The 21,262-nt window shown below is 41.1% G+C and overlaps 1 protein-coding gene across 4 annotated transcripts in view; it reads right to left on the bottom strand.

The window, feature by feature from the left end:
• Positions 1–21,262, bottom strand: part of LOC139983090 (uncharacterized) — a 115,362-nt gene that overhangs the window by 70,136 nt on the left and 23,964 nt on the right. For all 4 annotated transcript variants that reach the window (XM_071996436.1, XM_071996437.1, XM_071996438.1 and 1 more), the window contains exon 2: positions 3,416–3,521. In XM_071996436.1, the coding sequence (XP_071852537.1) occupies positions 3,416–3,521 (106 nt within the window). The remainder of the gene's footprint in view (positions 1–3,415; positions 3,522–21,262) is intronic.

The following is a 21,262-nucleotide window of genomic DNA, read 5'->3' as shown; positions in this document are numbered from 1 at the left end:
TCATTAAGCATAAACAACACATGTTATCCTGAGACTGAGTTAATGCTTTCTGTTTTAACACACTATACAGTTATGCTGTCTGTCTTGATTAGCATAAGAGGCTAAAACAAATCACTATTATGCCAAACACAACCTCTAGAGATGATTTCGAGATTTGTGGGTTCAGAACACTCAGCAGTGTTCATGTATCAGAACACTCTGCAATAATTTTGATTTAGAACACTCAGCAGTGTTCTTGACATATCAGAACACTGCAATGTTCGTGATCTAGAACATTGATCAGTATAGGTGTTATATCAGAAGATTCTGCAATGTTCTTATATCAGAAGAATCTGCAGTGTTTATGATTTAGAACACTCAGCAGTGTTCTTGTATCAGAACATTCTGCAGTGTTCTTGTATCAGAACATTGCAGTGTTCTTGTATCAGAACAACACTCTGCAATGTTTGTGATTTAGCACATTCAGTGGGGGTCTTATATCAAAACATTCTGCAGTGTTCTTGAATTCAGAACACCCAGCAGTGTTTTAGTATCAGAACACTCCGCAATGTTTGTGATTTAGAACACTCAGCAGTGTTCTAGTATATCAGAACACTCTGCAATGTCCGTGATCTAGAACATTGATCAGTGGAGGTGTTATATCAGAACATTCTGCAGTGTTCTTGAATCAGAACACCCAGCAGTGTTCTTGTATCAGAACACTCTGCAATGTTTATGATTTAGAACATTCAGTAGAGGTCTTATATCAGAACACTCTGCAATGTTCTTGTATCAGAACGACACTCCGCAATGTTTGTGATCTAGAACATTGATCAGTGGAGGTGTTATATCAGAACATTCTGCAGTGTTCTTGCATCAGAACACTCAGCAATGTTCTTGTATCAGCTGAACACTCTGCAATGTTTATGATTTAGAACATTCAGTGGAGGTCACTCAGCAATGTTCTTGTATCAGAAGATTCTGCAGTGTTTATGATTTAAAACATTCAGCAGTGTTCTTGTAACAGAACGCTGCAATGTTTATAAATTCAGAACACTCAGGCTCAGTGTTCATATATGAGAACACTCTGAATTGTGTGTTATTCAGAACACTCTTCACTGTACTATATTAAAGTTTCTTCATCATTCATAGTACAGAAGGTCATTGTTAATGTCAGCACAAATTTTCTTGGGGCCAATTGTACAATCATCAATTTTACTATTTGACCAAAACTTGAACAGTTGTAGAAAGTTCAATAAAAACAAACAAATAAATATCATCAAAAACCTTGGTACTAAAGTTGCTTAAAATTGTAAGAAAAAATTGAAAAAAACTTGGAAGTTGCTTTGAGCGATTTCCGGAGTAGTAGCGTGCTTCAGCTTGGAGTTATTCTTAGCGACCAATGAGGCCCTAAGAGAACCCCCGTTCTTGATACGAGTAGAACAAAATGTTGACATGTCCCAAGGAGGTTCTCCTTCTGTTTACTAAATCAATGAAGAATGCATTACACTTCGGCATAACAGGTTAATTTCCTGTACGAAAAGGCCTCTCACATTCTAGCCAACATCTACGTTTACAGTAGTTAGAAAAAAAAAGCCTTTCACCCAATTGAAATATAACTTGTGTCCATAAAAAGACTGGTTTTAACTTTATTGAATAATTTTCCATTATATTGAACTTCTTAAATGGATAGTAGAGTTTGATATAATTGGTACTAGAGTTATTGCAATTTGGGATTGGATAGTAGAGTTTGATATAATTGGTACAGTTATTGTAATAGGATTGGATAGTACAGAGTTGTGGACAAGTGACAATTCTGAATCATGGACGTTAAATATGAATCTAAGAGACTAGGCTTCGGTCAGCTTGCAGCTTTGATAAGCCAATGATGGTTTCTTCGCGAGTTCCTGCTTGCAGGAGGATCTAAGATACATACATACATACACCCCATACACACATACATAGTGCTTGGAAAAATCATAAAAAATAAAGCAACTTCAAGGACACTTTATACAGCTTGTTGATTTCTTTTCTTCATTTAGCAATATTAAGCCGTTCTCTGCCAACTGTCCTTCTATCAACGAAATGTCAGAATGTCAGCTTCTGACAATGATTGCATTCAACCATTTTCTCATGTTTCGAAGCTTGTCATTCAGTAGCTAAATTCACAAGGGAAGAAGTTGTAAATGCTGCATCAAATTACATTGCATTCCTGTCAGGAGTCCTGTTATTAGCTGAATTGCCTCAGGCAAAAACTTGTACAGCGCTGGCAGGGATTCAAAAGACACTCGTTACTAAGCTACGATGCCTCACTCTCATTTAAATGAGAAGATTATCAGATTTGTAACATTCAAATGTTTTCCTCCGTAATTCATGACAAGAAGACCAAGTGAAAATTGTCAGCAAATAGTATAATTTAGTACTGAAACAGGCCAGTATGATCAGCATTATTTAAATCAAAATCAGTTTTTTTTTAAATTTTAACATGCTCAAAAAGAAATATTTGATGGATTTCCTGGCATTCCAGATTGATAATTCAAATTATTCTCAAATCTTATAATTAGTGATATAATTAAGCCATATTTGAATCATAACCGATACTAACCTGTAACAGTACATATAATTTGCATTACAATGTCTTGAAGCTGCAGGCAATAAAATCCTGGTAGAATCAAGAGTAAATTTCTTTCTATTTAGTGTAAATCTAAAACCTCTCTTGGCCTCCCTTACTTTCTTAAAATGAGACAGGGAACAGGGAAAAGGAACATGTATTTAATGTTGACATTTTGAAGATTTTATGGTAGGCCATGCCCACTCATTAATATTCATGAAATGGGAACCAAAAACAAGCCTTTTTTAGGTTTTGAAGAGCAGTAGGCCATAATGTGGCTGTTTCAGGGCTGGCACTTCTTGAATATGAACACATATCCTACAAGCCTGTAACCACCCATGTTGTTACCAAAATGACCTTTGACCTCCACCAAAATCAACAGGCTTCTTTTATTCAGTGTTACACACCTTCGTACCAGTTATAAGATCTGCCCAAGCTTCCAATATTGAGATATCATGTTTCTGATGACCCCCAAATGATCTTTGACCGCCACCAAAAAATACAGGCATCTTGTACTCAATGTGTTTCATATACATATAAAGTATGTGATTTGCCCAAGCTTACCTTCTTTAGATATCGTGTTTACAAGGTTTTCTCAATTGCCCCTGGTGACCCCAAATGACCTTTAACCCCCACAAAAGAAACAATAGGCTTCTTGCACTCAATGTCCTACTTCTACACACCAAATATGAAATTGGTCTGAATTTCCCTTCTACAGATATCGTGTTTACAAGCTGGTCGTCGAAATCGCACACACACACGCCTACGCCACTATCAATGATAAGGTTACAATTTTCATCGAAACCAAAAAGGATAAATATTTACCGATCAGCAAATGTCTGGGTTCTCTCTTGAAATGTTAGCACCAAGTTATCCATATCCTCTGCAAATCGCCTCTGGAGAAGACTTAACTGATGGAAAAAATCTGCAACTGTAGAAAACAAGAGGAGGAGGGTGAGCTTAAATATGTATATTTATCCATTCAATATTTACGATATGAACAAATTAAATGTGTAAAGATTCCTACAACTGCACATTCTACATGAACAGTTATATAATTCATAATACACATTCCATTTAATATTAACTCTTTATATTTTTCTGCTGCATAAAATTTAGCAAAGTTGTAAATTATCCATCAAATAAATGAAATATTGATCGATCAGTTAAATTCAAACAATTAAACTGAATCTCCTACTGCCATATATTTGTATGCATTCTGTAGAAGGAAAAACACAAAACTAAAGCTTTGCAATTAAAAAAAAATCAAGTTTGAAAAATAGTTTTGAACTTTGAATGAGACTGTATATAGTGACATGGCCAAGCAGCAATAATATAAATATTCTCCCAGAGCCCCCCTCCATGACCCTCACCAGCTCATATTACTCCTCACCTCATCATGTCCCAGGAGAGAAAGCATCACACAAGCTCTCATATTTAACAAATATAACAAAATACTCATATATTGCAAAGACAATATGTGCCTGGGACTAAAAATGAGAATATGATGAACCACTGCAGGGTACTACACACATTTAACATTTAACTAGAGTATAATACATATATACTTGACATTTTAATATTAAGTGCTACCTGCAGCAAATCTCTTAGATCTGCTTAAATTTCAATATGTTTCCCAGAAGCAGTTTCAAGTTTGAAGTATATAACTTTGATCTGTTCTCTCAAGTAAAATCAGGGATGATTCATGCATATTGAACCATTATTTATTTGGAAACTTCAAGATCAGATCACGAATTGTATCACGCATCAATCACCCATCACACACAATGAGACAGAAGCTAATGTTTTTTTTATCACATGCACGGTACGGTACTACTATGGCAACATATATGCGTATGGAACGCGAAAAAGTGTTTGTCGATAGGTACGACTTTTGTACATTGCTAAATTATATGATATAGCAGATTAAGGTTCAACAAAAAGTACTCTGGTTTTGACTTTCAGAAACGGCTCACCAACCCCCCTGGGATGGACTCACGCACCCCCTGGGGGCTCATGCACCCCAGTTAGGGAACCCCTGGTCTAGAGTATATATTCATAGATTCTTTAATGAAGCAATAAGATGTCTCAGTATTTGGAAGATGACACAAAACTACATAATGAAGTCTGAACATGAAAGACAAATATTAGACTCCCAAGCATATACTGTGGGCAATACAAATGAATGACCAATATTAGACTTCCTAGCATATATGTGGACATCGCAAATGAGTGACCACTATTGGACTTCCTAGCATATTTCTGTACAACACAAATGAGTGACCAATATTGGACTTCCTAGCATATTTGTGGATAACACAAATGAGTGACCAATATTAGACTCCCTAGCATATATGTGGACAATACAAATGAGTGACCAATATTGGACTTCCTAGTATATTTGTGGATATAACACAAATGAGTGACCAATATTAGACTCCCTAGCATATAAGTGAACAACACAAATGAGTGAACAATATTATACTTCCTGGCATATATGTGGACAATCCAAATGAGATTCCAAAACTTACTGGTTTGGATATTTACGAGTGACGAGCTTACCTGTCTCCTCACAACCTTAGCACCTCATTCTACCGTGCCTATAAAGTCCTGGTAAAATAATAACACTGTGCGCCCTCTATGACCGAACCCCCCCCTCGGTCACTCCTCACTACTCATGAGACCACTCCTTAAAAGTGGCCTCACGGTCACCGAAATAGGGGTGGCCAGAATCCTCTGGCCACCCCAAGGACTCCCGTCGACTAAACTTCTCAAAGGTGAGCCCTTAACAAAAGGCACTGATGCCTTCCTAGCAGGGAGAGTGTAATCCTCCCCGCCGCAGCGGGTAAGGGGGGGACACTCTCCTGAGCCCTGCAGGCGAAACTACCCCTTTTTCCTAACAAGGAGCCTCATCCTGTAAAGGCCCAACATTTGCTAACCCTAAGACGACTTAGGTGAGTACGCATATGAAAAACACAGGGTGCAAAGTTACCCTCACCGATAGACCTGGCCGGTGACTCTTAGTAGTTGTTGGCTCTGTCTATCTGGTGTTGTGCTTGGAGTCGTGAGCCTAGTCGAACGACTGCTCCCCCGTCCGGCTGTGTCCCACCCCCTCGGGGGAGGGAGGCGGGAATGGAGACAGGTAAGCTCGTCACTCGTAAATATCCAAACCAGTAAGTTTTGGAATATTTACTTCGCTCCTCGCTTACCTGTCTCCTCACAACCTTAGCACCGAGTGGCACTGCCCGATGGTGGGAGGCCCGAGGGGTGGGACCAAGTACCAACCGGACCTCGCATCGCCGAGCTACCAAAAGCTGCCCCGGCGTGTAGAGTGTCAGATAAGTAACAGGCGACGAACGTAGTTTGTGTTTTCCACGCTGCCACCTTGAGGATGTCCTGTATCGGGATACCGGCAGAGAGAGCTGTGGAAGCCGAGGCCCCACTGATGTTGTGATCTCTTGGCCGGGTATCCCCCCATCGTGAACGGGTGGATCATCTCTACTAGCCATCGGGATAGAGTATCCTTGGCGGCTGCTGTTTAAGGTGGTCGTGGCAGGATGAAAAGGGAGGTTGTTTGTCTCAACTTCTCTGTCCTGTTTAAGTACCACTTCAGTGCCCTGACTGGGCACCATCGCTTGTCCTCAGCCACTGATGAAAGGGTTTTGATTTCCGAAAAGAAAATGTCCCCGGGCAAGAAAGTCAAGGCCCGGTTCTTGGCAATAAGGGACGGGTCTGGAACCGTCCTCGCCCCATGGCCCTCGAATCTGATGTGGTTCTGTTTGGTTGTTAGGGCTTGGAGGTAACTCCTTCACGCTGACGCTACCGCAATGACGAAGAGTGTTTTCTTTGTAAGAGCAGCCAGGGAAGCGTTCCCCGTTGATTCGTACAGCGGCCCTGCCAGGGCATGCAGCACTGCTGAGAGCCCCGCAGAGGGGGCTAACTGTCTGACTCGTGGACGGCGATTAGCCATGCCTTTGGTGAGCTGGTCAATGTCTGGGCTAATGCCCAGCGTGGAGCCGTCTGGAAAACCAGACGTCCCCGTCTGGGGCCTGCGTGTGGGACCTGCGGCCTGGGACCCGGGGTCCGGAGGGAGCCACTAGGATGAATTTACCCTTGGAGCTGCGAATCTTCCTCAGTATCTGGCTGATCATGCCAAAAGGGGGGGGAAGAATTTAAACCTCTGGTCCGTCTCAAGGCAGGGACCTGGCGCTATGTGGAAGGCTGCAGGTGGGACCGCCTGTTGTCGTAAGCAGGTCTATCAGAGGTATGCCGAACATGTGGAACAACCTACCGCATATTCCTTGCGAAGGGTTCACTCGTCGGGGTCGAGTTGTCCCCTGGGCAGAGCATCGGCCCTCACACTCTCCTTTCTGGCTATATGGGAGACCCATAGGGCCGTGCCAGATTCTGCAGCTGTGGTGAGGGTCTCCCATGCCAGACGGCACAGTCCCTCTGCCCTGGTGCCACCCTGTCTATTGATGTAGCTACTGTACAGTATGCCACCACCATCGTGTTGTCTGAGAGGATGGTGATCAAAGTGCCCTGTACTTGGGCTTGGGAGGACTCCAGAGAGCCCCAACCCCACAGTCCTGAGAGCGAGGCGGAAGTACATGAAACCTGGTTATCTTTGCAAATAGGGTGTTGGGGCCGATCCTTTGCCCTGCTGACGCCACTGTGGTGCAGGAAAGTGGTTTCTCTGTTTATGCTGCTAAAGAAGTCAAGGACAGTGGCCTGTATGATGACCTTGTTAGCGCCTGCAATACAGCAGCACTCGCAGTACTGCTTGCAGTACCACAGTACCGCTGATGACCCCTTTAGTTATCAACCAGTTGCAATCAGAAAACCTCTGAAGAAAAGTACTGCCTTGATGATGTAGACCTAAGCTGTACCCTGTAGGGAGGTTTCATGGAGGTTCTTTCCATGAAAAATAATATTAATAATAATATTGAGGGTTGAACTGCGCCGGCCTATCTATCGATAACGAAGCCAGAGGCGCTAGCAATATTACCCTTCTCAAAAATAACCTGTTAAACAGAGAGAAATCCCTCCTGGATGGAAAGACGCAATGGAGATAAAGTGCCTTGCCCAAGGAAACAACAGAATGATCTGGCCAGGACTAAAACCTGCAAGCCTTAGATCACCAGTACACTGCCTAAACCGCTTGACCACAGTTCTCTCCAAAAATTGAGTACTGAATGGATAGTTTGCTTCATGAGAGTCTTAATCAATGCTACAGCTGCTATGTGGCTTTTACAACTACAGTATATGTATGTATTTGTGTATGTAATTTAGATCATCCTGCAAGTAGGAACTTGTGAAGAAGCCTCATTGGCTTATCAAAGCCGCAAGCTGACCAAAGTCAGTCTCGTACATTCATATTTAATGTCCATGACTATGAATTGTCAACAGCTCTGTAACTGGACAACATACATTAATCTTGGGGTGACTTGAACCGGGCACCTTTTGATTGGAAGGCACCGGGTTTAACCACTGAGCTAACTAAGCTACAGCCCTACTCACCGGGAACAAACTCCCAACAGGGGATGTGTAGGGTGGGTTTGTAGAAATTCCACCTCATAAATCCTGGCTGTTTAACGGAGTCCAGGGAGTTACTCAGCAAACACAAAGGCGTTACTAAATGTTTAGTCTTTTGCTATGATAGCGTTATTAGAGGTGTAAGAAATATGTTACCGAAACCCTTTAGGGGCTATTATTTCAAAACAATTTCCGTTAAGACATTAATATAACATTAATATAACGTAATATCTCATAGACATCTTATGTCAACGTTTTATCAACACCACATTTAACGTAATAAACACGTATTGAATGTTATGATAACGTACCCGTTACTTCTCAAATCTCTTCCTGTCGAGATGTGTCCATTTCGTAGTGCAGTAAAGGTTTCCAGCTTCCTATTGAAACCACCTAGCGCCTAGGCTAGTCAAGACTAGGCCATCAGGTGCTACGAAATGCAACTCTGCTTAAGATGTCGGAACATCGAACATTGCTCATGAAGCGCATGCTGTATGTTCGGAGCGTGTTAGCGCTTGTAACTTGCTGGGGTTGTATCCTACCCCTTTTTCAACTTACTAACGCGTTTGTCTTGGTAATTCACCAAAGAAATAGGAAGAAAGGCTTATTCCATAGGATCGCTCACGTAGTCGATAGCTCGTTGCGGTAAAAGTTGAGCTTACACGTGTCAAGCCAGGTGGCTGCTTGGCCCCCCCTCCTCTCTTAACAAATGTGCCACGTTGTACCTTTTTTTTTTTTTTTTTCTGGCAGTTTGCCAAGGATCTATGAGCGATATGTTTCCTGGCACTTTGCCAAGTCTCGAGAAAGTTCTCTTCCTAGCAGTTACGGAATACTGTACGTCATGAGAACCGATTTGAAACCCCTCAGTCTTACGCATTTTAACATGTTCTGGAAGTGGGTTCACCAGTGTTTTAAACGACAGTGTTTTTAAACACAAGTAAGATTTTAACCTAGGCAAATGGCAATGAATTATGATTAGAGAGGAGTATAATTAGCGAGGAGAATATGACCCCTGAGTGTCTGCAGGTACTCGATAAATAAACACACATTTGGGATGTGTAGTGGTAGCGGTGTTTTCCCGCAAATGATTCGAACCTGTCGTCGCCGCTCAAGCTGCTAGTTCCGGGGGGGGGGGGGACACTCCCCCTATTCTGGGAAGCGGGAGTAACCGTCCTCTGTAACCCCGAAATCTAGGGGTCGACCTCGTCGTCTAGGCCGGACAGGTTGCCCGACGCTCTGCAAACCAGGTCGTGGGAACCTGGCTCGGGGCTGGTTCTCTTTTCGGATTGGGCGCTTGCCCCTGCTACCCCGTTCTGGGGGCCCGGCATTGGTAATCTCATCGGTTCCCGGCCTCAGGACCGGCCGCGGCTCCGGTTAGGGGGTCTGCGGGCCGGGCTTCTGCACCTGCTATCCCGTTCTGGGGGCCTAGCAGTTGTTAATCTCGTTGTAAATGTTGTTGTAGTTGTAAATGTTTGTTACTCTCGTAGGCTCCCGACTTCGGTACCAGTTTTGGATCCCGTTTGGAGATCTGCGGACCGGGCTTCTGCCCCTGCGCCCCCGTTCTCGTCGGGCCCGGGCCCTCCGGAGCCAATCTCTGAGGACCCAGCAGTCGATTGTATAGCTCTGGTTCCCGGCTCCGGGGGCGGTCTCGGATCTGGAGTGAAACTTCGGTTCTGCCTTCCCTTCGAGTCTCGCCGGACCCGGGGTCTCGCCGGACCCGGGGCCTCGCCGGACCCAGGCTCCCGGAGCCCGTCTCTGTGTGCGTACCACGCCGGGTACCACCACGCCGGTACTCCTCGACCCGGACATTCTGTCCTTTCCGGTGGGATTTTTTTTTTTTTTTTTTTTTTTCTCGCCGGACCCGGGCTCCCGGAGCCTGCTATGGGACCGGCTCCGTTTCAGCGACCCCTCGGTCGTACTCTCTCTCTCGGACCCGAGCTCTCCGTGGCCTGTAGCCCGCGCTCTATGGGTCTCTCTTGCTGCGACCCGGACTGAGACGTTGCCTCTAGCCCGGCCGAGCCGTGCCTCTTCTCAAGAGGTCTTTTCTTGGCGGGAGCCTTGCTCCTGCCCTTCCCTCTGGCCGTAATCAACCGGACGTCGCCGGGACCATTAGGGGTACTCTTTGCTGCGACCCGGACTGAGACGTTGCCTCTAGCCCGGCCGAGCCGTGCCTCTTCTCAAGAGGTCTTTTCTTGGCAGGAGCCTTGCTCCTGCCCTTCCCTCTGGCCGTAATCAACCGGACGTCGCCGGGACCGTTAGGGGTACTCTTTCTCTCTCTCTCCACCTCTCCTTCGGCCCTCTCCTGGCCACTTTCCTCCACCTCTCTCACCACTTCTCCCTCCTCCTCTCTCTCTCTCTCTCTTGTCTCTCCTATATCTTTTTCTGGGGCACCGATGGCCTAAGGAATCAAGTCCAGCCTGCCCTAAAGCTTGCTTCTTAGACTCGTAAGCCACTGGTCTATCTAGTGCCACTGGGCTGGCGAAAAATTTATGCAGACCAGGCGTGGGTCCCGTCTGGTGTAGGTTCTACACTTAGGACACAAATCGTGTTCGAACCAGGTTCTGCCTGGCCGAAACATCGAGTAGTTAAAAAGCTTTAGCTGGTTACGAGACAAACTAAAACGCTCGAATTAAGGAAAGACTAACTCTTAAGCTTACGGAAAAATGCAAACTAACAAGAGAACGGGAGATAACGGGAGGTACATAACGGTGAGTAGAGGTACGTAGCGTAACCTAGCAACGGCAAAATACGAAAAACGCTACGAAGTGGCCTAACAAAATCAACACAAGCTGAAAAGGAACATGAGAGAGCGAAATATAGAAGAAGAAATCGTGAATAGAAATACAAAGTAGACATGCTATGAACATGAAAATACAACGACACGCCTATAGCGTGGGGAAGGGAAAATGGCGGGAAACCTAGGCAGTTCGCGGAACTGCTACCCCCGCAAAAAACCTAAGGGCGGAAACGCACTAGGAATAAAAACAGTCCCCAAAACCCTCCCTTTCAACAAAAAAGGATACTTATCGGGCTGGAAAGGACTGCAATACTCCTAAGAATCCGAGGAAAGAAACTTCCAAAGATCGCTAAAGAAAACCAAGACGAAATCCAAGGGAAATATATCCACAAGAAATTCACGTGAAGACACTTTTAATGGTAGAATGAGTAGTGAGGAGTGACCGAGGGGGGGGTTCGGTCATAGAGGGCGCACAGTGTTATTATTTTACCAGGACTTTATAGGCACGGTAGAATGAGGTGCTAAGGTTGTGAGGAGACAGGTAAGCGAGGAGCGAAGTAAATTGACCAATATTGGACTTCCTAGCATATATGTGAACAACACAAATGAGTGAGCAATATTATACTTCCTGGCATATATGTGGACAATCCAAATGAGTGACCAATATTGGACTTCCTAGCATATTTGTGGATAACACAAATGAGTGACCAATATAAGACTCCCTAGCATATATGTGAACAACACAAATGAGTGAACAATATTATACTTCCTGGCATATATGTGGACAATCCAAATGAGTGACCAATATTGGACTTCCTAGCATATATGTGAACAACACAAATGAGTGAGCAATATTATACTTCCTGGCATATATGTGGACAATCCAAATGAGTGACCAATATTGGACTTCCTAGCATATATGTGAACAACACAAATGAGTGAGCAATATTATACTTCCTGGCATATATGTGGACAATCCAAATGAGTGACCAATATTGGACTTCCTAGCATATTTGTGGATAACACAAATGAGTGACCAATATAAGACTCCCTAGCATATATGTGAACAACACAAATGAGTGAACAATATTGGACTTCCTAGCATATTTGTGGATAACACAAATGAGTGACCAATATTAGACTCCTTAGCATATGTGAACATCACAAATGAGTGACCAGTATTGGTTTTCCTAGCATGTGAACAACACAAATGAGTGAGCAATATTATACTTCCTAGCATATAGGTGGACAAGACAAATGAGTGAGCAATATTATACTTCCTAGCATATATGTGGACAATACAAACGAGTAACCAATAATGGACTTCCTAGCATGTGAACAACACAAAAGAGTGAGCAATATTATACTTCCTAGCATATACAGTATGTGGACCATCCAAATGAGTGACCAATATTAGACTTCCTAGCATATTTGTGGATAACACTGACAACCTTGCATGTGTATCCCCGGACCTAGCTAAGACCGCTAAATTCTCAGAGAACAGGCAAATTTATCCAGTTATATAATGAAGCAGTTGGTCCTACTTTTCATTAATTTTTCATTTGTATCTGATCAGACAACCAATCTGCTTGTGTGTATGTGTGTATGTATGTGTGTATGTATGTATGTATGTATGTTATACATGTATTTTAGATCCTCCTGCGAGCAGGAACTCGCGAAGAAGCCATCATTGTTTAGTAATTAATAACAATTATTTCATATCTTTTTGGAATATTTTTTATTCAAACTAGTTTTAGCTCATATGACCACTCAAGAGTTTTATTTTCCTGTTGATTTCCATTCATGGTAAACCTGTTGTTTTTTTGCCAATTTATCTTTTATTTTTATATTATTTTTTACTTTTATTCGATAGACTAGCCTCCAGTGTTTAAAGCAGCAGTTCCTCAAAAATGTGTAAATGTGAAGCTGTAAGATTGAAACCTACCGATTCCTGTTTGTGAATATTTTTAATTGTCAGTTGCGAATCACAATTAAGGATTAAAAACAGGCACAACATTGTATGTATGTATGTATGTATGTATCTTAGATCCTCCTGCAAGCAGGAACTTGCGAAGAAGCCATCATTGGCTTATCAAAGCCTCAAGCTGACCGAAGTCAGTCTCTTGGATTCATATTTAACGTCCATGATTATGAATTGTCAACAACTCTGTAACTGGAAGACATACATTAATCTTGGAGTGCTTGTGAAACTTGTAGCTTCTTGTAAAGCTTGTAAAACTTTCATTATGTGCAATATTCCGTGGGACAACCAATATTAAAGCCCATTAACTCTGATCTGTGATGTACCCAGTCACACTTGAAATCTGCAAACGTGAGACTTCTTGCATCAGTACATATTCATGTTAAAGGCACTGAAGCTGTGTGTGTATTTTCAGGGATCGATTGTAGTGTCTAACACTTCTGTTACACCTCATTCGAAACTAGGTCAGATTACTGGCATTATACGTTTCTTTTTGCGCGAGTCTTCACACCCTTTAATGCACATTTACATGTTCGTCTACCAAGTACCAACACTTTCTAATTATCTCCATCCCATGGACTACCTACTGTATTACCATTACTGTACTTCGTAACAATATCAACTAAATGTCCAATGAGGCTGATGGTATCATCCACAGAGAACAGTTAAATCTTAAATCACATCTGGTTCAGTTCCTCAAATGACACTGTACTCCCTCAGGTACTTAACTTCAGTCTAATATGAAAACCATCTAATTAAAGGATTGGTTCAGGTGTTTGACATACATGTCTATTTTGTATGAAAGAGCAAAATAAAACAAAAAGAACAGCGAAGAAACTACCATAATAGCATGCTCTGTTAAGGAGATATATATGACACTTTGAAGATATCAAAATTTCTTTGAAAACGACTGACCAGTGTAGAAAGACTAACTGTGATGGTGTGATGTCACATCCTCACTTCCTTAACATTTGTGAATATATTTCTTTAAAAATTATTTACATTATTTAACACATTTGAAAATAATATAATCAAAAATTCTTCAGATGTTTAATCTCAAATACTTCCTTTGACAAATATGAGATCTCCTGACATATCTTTTGGTTGAAAGTCATGAAATCTCACAAAATATTTAGAGAACAAAAACAAAGACTTTTCAGGAATGTGAGGATGTGACATCACAACTAGTCAGATTTCAGCAAATTTCTACACAATCTGATAAAATTTTACACTTGAATATATATATCTCTTTAACCGAAAAAGATATTTGAATAGTATTTTCACCATTATGTTTCTTTTATTGTCCTCTTTCATAAAACATAAACATGTATGACAACTGAACCAATCCTTTAAGACTCAACTGCGTTTCTGTTCATTTACACATGTATCACAATATAGTCAAGAGATGGAAATCTCGCTGTACGTACACAGTAATTATTTATATACTAGACAATATTATATTAGCAATTAAGGTATATAATTAATTACAAGTTCAATGTACGAACCTAACCATAGTCATAAAACATTCTCAAACCTGATACCTGCAGGGGTTTCAGATTTCATAAACAATGGCAGTGAGGTACTAAATTAATAATTTGACCTGATATATGAGTGCAGGATCCTGTTAATCATTTCAAACCTGCCAAACTGCTGGACATCTGGACTTCCAATATGTCTAAAGGGGTCATACAGGGTGTAAATAAATGAGACACAAATAGCGTGGTTTGAACATCAAAATATACACAATCTGTGAGTGATCACTTCACAGTAGAAAAATGTACCAACCAATGGAAGGTCCCAGGTGCTGCTAGCACGTATTATTTATAAACTTTGTCACTTCGAAGAGAGAGCATTTCGTAGATCGAGCAGAATGCCACTGTCACAGGCATTTATGGCAAAATTGAAAATAATTGCACAGGTTTTAGGTGATAACCAGTGGCGTAGCCAGGATTTTGTCAGTGGGGGGCGCTGGGGGGGCTTGACACCGGCATTGACATTTTTCCACAAATCCGCAAATTGCGCATGGAAAATAAGGAAAGATTGACTGGGCTTTCAGCCAAGTAACATAATGAATGACCAAACTATATGTCAAACTGATATGATTAAAGATTGCGTCTGAAACATTATTAGGGTGATAGACTGATTCTCAGCGATATATAAGTATTGTCTCCTTTCTTGAAAATTTGGTTTTTTAGTGGTTTTAAGAGCATCAGGTTACGTCCCAGAAGTGAAAACCCAGCCTTTGCGCTATGTCACGTCCGATTTTTCAGCAACTATAGCCTACTGCCGGTCCGCGGTCGAAGGGTCGTTAATGAGTGGTTATCATGGAAATTCGAACCATTCAGACCAATGATATATTTTTCGCACATGTAATTTTTTTCGACACCCAAAATCCCAGTGCGGGGCGACAAGCTTTCATGGGGGGCTGTTGCCCCCCACGCCCCCCCTTGGCTACGCCACTGGTGATAACGATGTCAAGATTTACTTTCTCTGTCTCAGAAATGCATGGGACCTGGCTACTTCTTGTTTGAACATCAACTGTTAGAGTTTTATAGATTACTTACAGTGGTTTAATACTCCCATCATGTTACACACACTTTTTTATGAGCAAAAACGGCAAGGAGACTTGTGTTGCTAAGGAACAACAAATCTTGTCATCTGCTTCTCTTGCTTATGTATACACTGTGTTCAGTCCTGATATTAAAGCTACATGAGTTCCCGGCCAGTTTCAGTTTGACTGTTTGAAAGAAAACACTCAAAATATATATCACTTTTGGATTTGAAAACTGTGGTACTGTAAACATTGAAAAATGTACTGGTCAGCTTAAATAGATTCCTTTGATTGTGTAGCTTCACTACAATGTGGTTGCTATGGGATCATGACATTAGTTGTTTATGGAATATATATACACATTTAAAGGGTGTGAAGACTCGCGCACAAAGAAACGTCTCATGCCGGTAATCTGACCAAGTTTCGATTGAGGTGTAACAGAAGTGTTAGACACCACGATCAATCCCAGAAAATGTACACAGCTTGCTACGGTCGGTAATTAGACACTAGTGTACAGTCAATACATACAGCTACTCTCAATCCCCACAACACAGTGTACATAGCAGCGATGGACATCTCAGGTCCAGATAAAAGATAAAAAGATATCACATTTCATTACTGTCTGCATTTTGTAGCGACAAGAAGAAAACGTAATTTGCAAGCAATGGAAAGTGAACTTTTTCAGAGCGTGGCACGCGGTTTGGGGCGAGTCTTCACTGTCTTAAGGAGTACTATAAGAGTTGAGTGCCACAAGGGTGCATGTCACATGACCCTCCATGGTTGCTACTTTGTTTAATAGCACTTCTCCTCACTGATATAGTCTGTCCAGGTTAATCGTATACGCCGATGGCTTCTTTGGGGAGGTGATGCACTGGTATTTAACATTCATCCCATCTAGTCTCTATAGCTACCTCCATCATCTGATCATCAGAGTATATGATTAATACATATGAAATGGGGGTGTAGTCAGTTTTACACTATCTAACGCAACATAGTGGCCAAGAACGTAGTGACCAACCGGTCTAGTGCATGGTCATAAGTACCTACGCTAGTCTTTCCTACTATTAAAAGTACACTCAATTCACCTAATAGGTGCAATTATGTTTCACCGTGAGGAGCATGCTATAAGTTCATGTTCCTCTGGCCCTCCCTTAAAAATACTTCAGGTTCTTGGCCACTACGTTGCGTTAGATAGTGTAAAACCGCCTACACCCCATTTCATGCTATAAGTTCATGTTCCTCGGGCCCTCCCTTAAAAATACTTCAAGTTCTTGGCCATTACGTTGCGTTAGATAGTCTAAAACCGCCTACACCCCCATTTCATGCTATAAGTTCATGTTCCCCGGGCCCTCCCTTAAAAATACTTCAAGTTCTTGGCCACTACGTTGCGTTAGATAGTGTAAAACCGCCTACACCCCCATTTCATTTCACATGTACAAATAATCACCACATGTAAGGGATTACTTTCTCTTCAGCTTTGGTATTCCAGATGATATAAAAGAATTTAATATCTCAGTGTCCATGCTTTTGACCAACATATTCTTTGACAGAGTGAGTTATAGAGCTCTATAATCAAGCGTAACTAGGCAAACATTCAACTTATTTGTCATAGCACTTTAGAGACAACATTTCACTCAAAGCAGCTTTATCAGCATCCACTCAGCTACAATTAGAATGAAACACCCAAATGTACTTTTCTGCATTTTATTTGATTCTGAGAAATGTTTGTGATATTAATAATCATAAAAAAACTCATTTGGATATATACTTATCTGACAGTCATGATCATGTATTAATGCATCTAGCACACAGCCATCAATACACTAATGAATGAATGTAAATATAACGCCAGCTACTCCACACTCCTGAAAGGCAATTCTGTTCACAATCTTGTAGTTTAAAAAGCCAACTTTTCAAGAGATTTTGAAAAGATTTCACAATCTGAACATTGTGAAAATTGTGAATGGATTTTGTCAAGAACAGTAAACAGTTCATGGAGGTATTGGCAGCTAGCACTCAAGCAGAGGCTTAAGTGACTGAGTAGTAGTCAAGTAGTGATTCTCCCAATTAACCCCCCACACCCCACCCCCACCCTACCCCACTGGTAGGGTTCTGAAAGAGTACATCTAATTGAGTGGCTTAAAGTGCTCAGCATTTTGCTTTGAGTTGCCGTTTTTTCTCAATCTTTCTGTGTCTATCAAGTTTTTATCATAATACAATCACCAAAAGACAAAACTAAGACTTTCTCATACTTTTTTTCCCCACAGCGAACGTTAATTAGCAAGTACTTAATTAATTATTTTTTTGCACTTTTCGGGAATAGTTGGAGTTGAAACTTTACAGTTAGCTTACTGTAGTTTATGTCATTGGTATATATATAGTATCCTAGTATTAGAAAATCTCGAGAAGCAACGCAAATTGCTGCTTTAAGAACCGAAACCATCCTTGATAGTTTGACAGCTCTTCAAGGGCTAAACAACATTTGACTGTTAATTACTGGCAAGTGGACAGATTTCCAATCAAAATCATAATCCCTAAACTGTGAATTGACAAATTTAACGTTTCATACCAGTTTATTCCTACAAATTATAAGAAAGCCCACCTAACACTTTCTAATCCTTTACATTGCAGAGATCAGAGTTTTATTATTATCTCAGACACAATCACACACTTCAGACTAGCTCTATTCACTTGAGTGTGTGGGATCATCTCACCTCTTATCTCTTTCTGCATTTTAATCAGTTTTATGTCCGATCCTGAGCACCATGCAACCTTCTATAATTGACACTTATTTCCCAATAGTCTTGGCAAAAATTAAATATTTCATAGGAGTCTATATTTGATGACCATTCCCTCTGCTGTACGTAGAATATGAAATTACGGCCAAAGGAGAAATCACTAGATGTCAGAATCTTGCTGGTTTAATTATCAGAAACTGGTTCTTCCAAGGGGGGGGGGGGGGGAGGAGAGGGGGTGCTCTGTCAGGGTGCACTGAATTAATCTTGATACCTATCTATGCAGTATATACCTGAGCACTCAAGTCAACACTGCCGATCAATTTATTTATTATAATCTTAATATCTCTCTCTTTAATATCAATCAGTACTTGTTCAAATGTTCGAGTGTTTGTCAATTGTTTTCCATGATGGTAGCCATTGTTTATCTTATAATGCCGGGCAGTTGACTTTCATAATCGGTCAGTATCTAATAATCCAATTTTCAGTTAGCTTTGCTTTATAACGTGGGCGTTTTCCTTCTTTAATGTTAGTCATTTTTTGTCATCATGTTGACCATTAAAAGTATAGGATATATTCTGCCCGTGCCAGGACAGGCGGGTAGCGAGGAAATTGCCAAGGGAGGGCCAAGCCTGTAGGCAAACTATCTAAGCGTAGCGCCACCATAGGTTGGCGCGAAGCGTATGTCCAAGAAAATTTCATCCGAAAAATGCCTCCCAGATCGCTGGAAATGACCGTACTTCCCAGGCCATGTAAGTTGCATCTAAGCATTTTCTATTTCGAAATTACTAGCGATATCATAATGAAAAATTTGCTCAAGGAGGGGTTGGTCGCCCCCCCCCCCACCCTTGCTATGCGCCTGTGCCAGGAATATATCCAACACTTCCTATTTTATCTTTCATGCGCTGGTCTTATTGCATTAATGTTAGTTGGTTTTTCCTTTTAATGAAGAACTGTCTTGTTTTTACATCTTTAAGAAATGTTTTCAGAAAGCCAAAGGTTCTTCTGATGATAACAAATTTATAAACAAAGCTCTGCATGATAATTAAAAATTTGGCACTACAGTTTTAAAGGCATTGAAGACTCACCCCAAACCGTGTGCGGCCATCTGAAAAGTTAACTTTCTGTTGCTTGCAAGTGACGTTTTGTTTGTGTCGGTGCAAAATGCAGACAGTAATGAAAAGTGATACCTTGTTATCTTTAGCTGGACCTGAGATGTCCATCGCTGTATCGTTTATACACTGTGCTGTGGGTACTGATGGCAGCTGTATGTACTGACTGTACACTAGTGTCTAATTACAGAAGGTAGCAAGCTGTGTGTGTATTTTCTGGGATCGATGGTGGTGTCTAACACTTCTGTTACACCTCATTTGAAACTAGGTCAGATTACCGACAGACGTTTCTTTTTGCGTGAGTCTTCACTCTCTTTAAAGAGAGCTCTGTGTGTCTTCAACAAAACCATATACCTGTGATTGCAGCCTGAGTGAAAGTGTTTCCCAGCATAGTATAGATAATGAAATTTACTTGCCAAACTACAATGATTTCTCACTTATAAATGTGATAGTCTTAACAGATGATGTCAAAAATTTTACCAACCATAAAAATTAATTACCCGTACACCTAATTAATGAGCCAATCGTTGGCTTTTTATTCTAGAATTTTCAGGAGAGCTCTTAATCTAGTAGTGTAATGTACTGTGGGATTAAAGGGTGTGAAGACTCGGACAAAAACAAACCTCTAATGTCGGTAATCTGACCTAGTTTCGAATGAGGTGAAACAGAAGTGTTACACACCACCATCGATCCCAGAAAATAGACACACAGCTTGCTACCGTCGGTAATTAGACACTAGTTAGTGTACAGTCAGTACATACAGCTGCGGTCAATACCCACAGCACAGTGTATAAACGATCCCTCTGGTCTTTTAAGCTGTTAAGCTTCCTTCGATGTTTTGCCTTTAAGTAATCCTTTTTTATTCTGTCTTCTTGCTGTTTTTGTTCATTTGTTTTATTTTTTCCTTGTAAAGCCCCATAGAATATCTTCTTACTTATGGCGCTATATAAATGCCTTATATATATATTGCTATGAACGGCATTCTTTTATACATTCATGCGTGATCTGTTGTTATACTCCTAAACAGTACAGTATATACTTTGAGTACTGCAGATATTGTATGTATTTGTATGTATTTATATTAGATCCTCCTGCAAGCAGGAACTCGCGAAGAAGCCTAATTGGCTTATCAAAGCCGCAAGCTGACCGAAGTCAGTCTCTTAGATTCATATTTAACGTCCATGATTATGAATTGTTAATTGTCAACAACTCTGTCACTGGACGACATACATTAATCTGGGAGTGACTCGAACCGGGGACCTTATTATTGAAAGGCACCGTCCTTAACCACTGTGCTAACACTCCACAGATATTAAGATTGATCTTGGCATATATTCTTGATTCTTCCACAGGTAGAAGTGTGGATTGATCTCTTATGTAATATAACTGTTTGCAGTTGTATTTCTTTCACTTTTGCCCTTGGGTATAAATACCTGATCAGATATCATTGGTTCAACATTCAATGATGCTAATTTCTTGGAAGACTCCAGCAGGAGTAATAAACCACACACAATGTGCAATTCTGTTATTAGTCTTAACATCACATCATGGTTCATTTATTGTAGTCAGGCTTAATCATTAAAGTAACAACCAGAGCCTTAGATAACATCTGTTTTTTACCTCCATGTTATAACTATATTTTTATCAGCTCTACAAAGTGCTTTTACCGAGGTCTATCAGCAATCCAGAGTGAGTATTATAAAGTATTGTCACCTTTGAAAGGTGTTTAGCGTCTTCATTTATTAGTAATTGTGGAAGCCTGTACTACAGTTATAAAGGTGTTTAGCCTGCTCAATTATTAGTAAGTGTGAAGCTTACAAGTACAAATTATAAAGAAAGTATTTGCTCAGCAACAACTACCAAAAGAATTGTCTCTCCTTTTCTGCTGAAAAGATTCATCAGTTTAAAACCTCTTCTCAAAATGCCTCCAATTTGTACTTTTAAAGCTCTAATGGGAAATTATGAAAAAAAGCAATCACAATTCCAAAATTTTCTCCACTCCGTAAAGTACGACGTCTGAT

This window comes from Apostichopus japonicus, chromosome 16 (assembly GCF_037975245.1).
Source record: "Apostichopus japonicus isolate 1M-3 chromosome 16, ASM3797524v1, whole genome shotgun sequence".
Classification (NCBI taxonomy): Eukaryota; Metazoa; Echinodermata; class Holothuroidea; order Aspidochirotida; family Stichopodidae; genus Apostichopus; species Apostichopus japonicus.
This window is presented reverse-complemented; position numbering and strand designations above follow the sequence as displayed.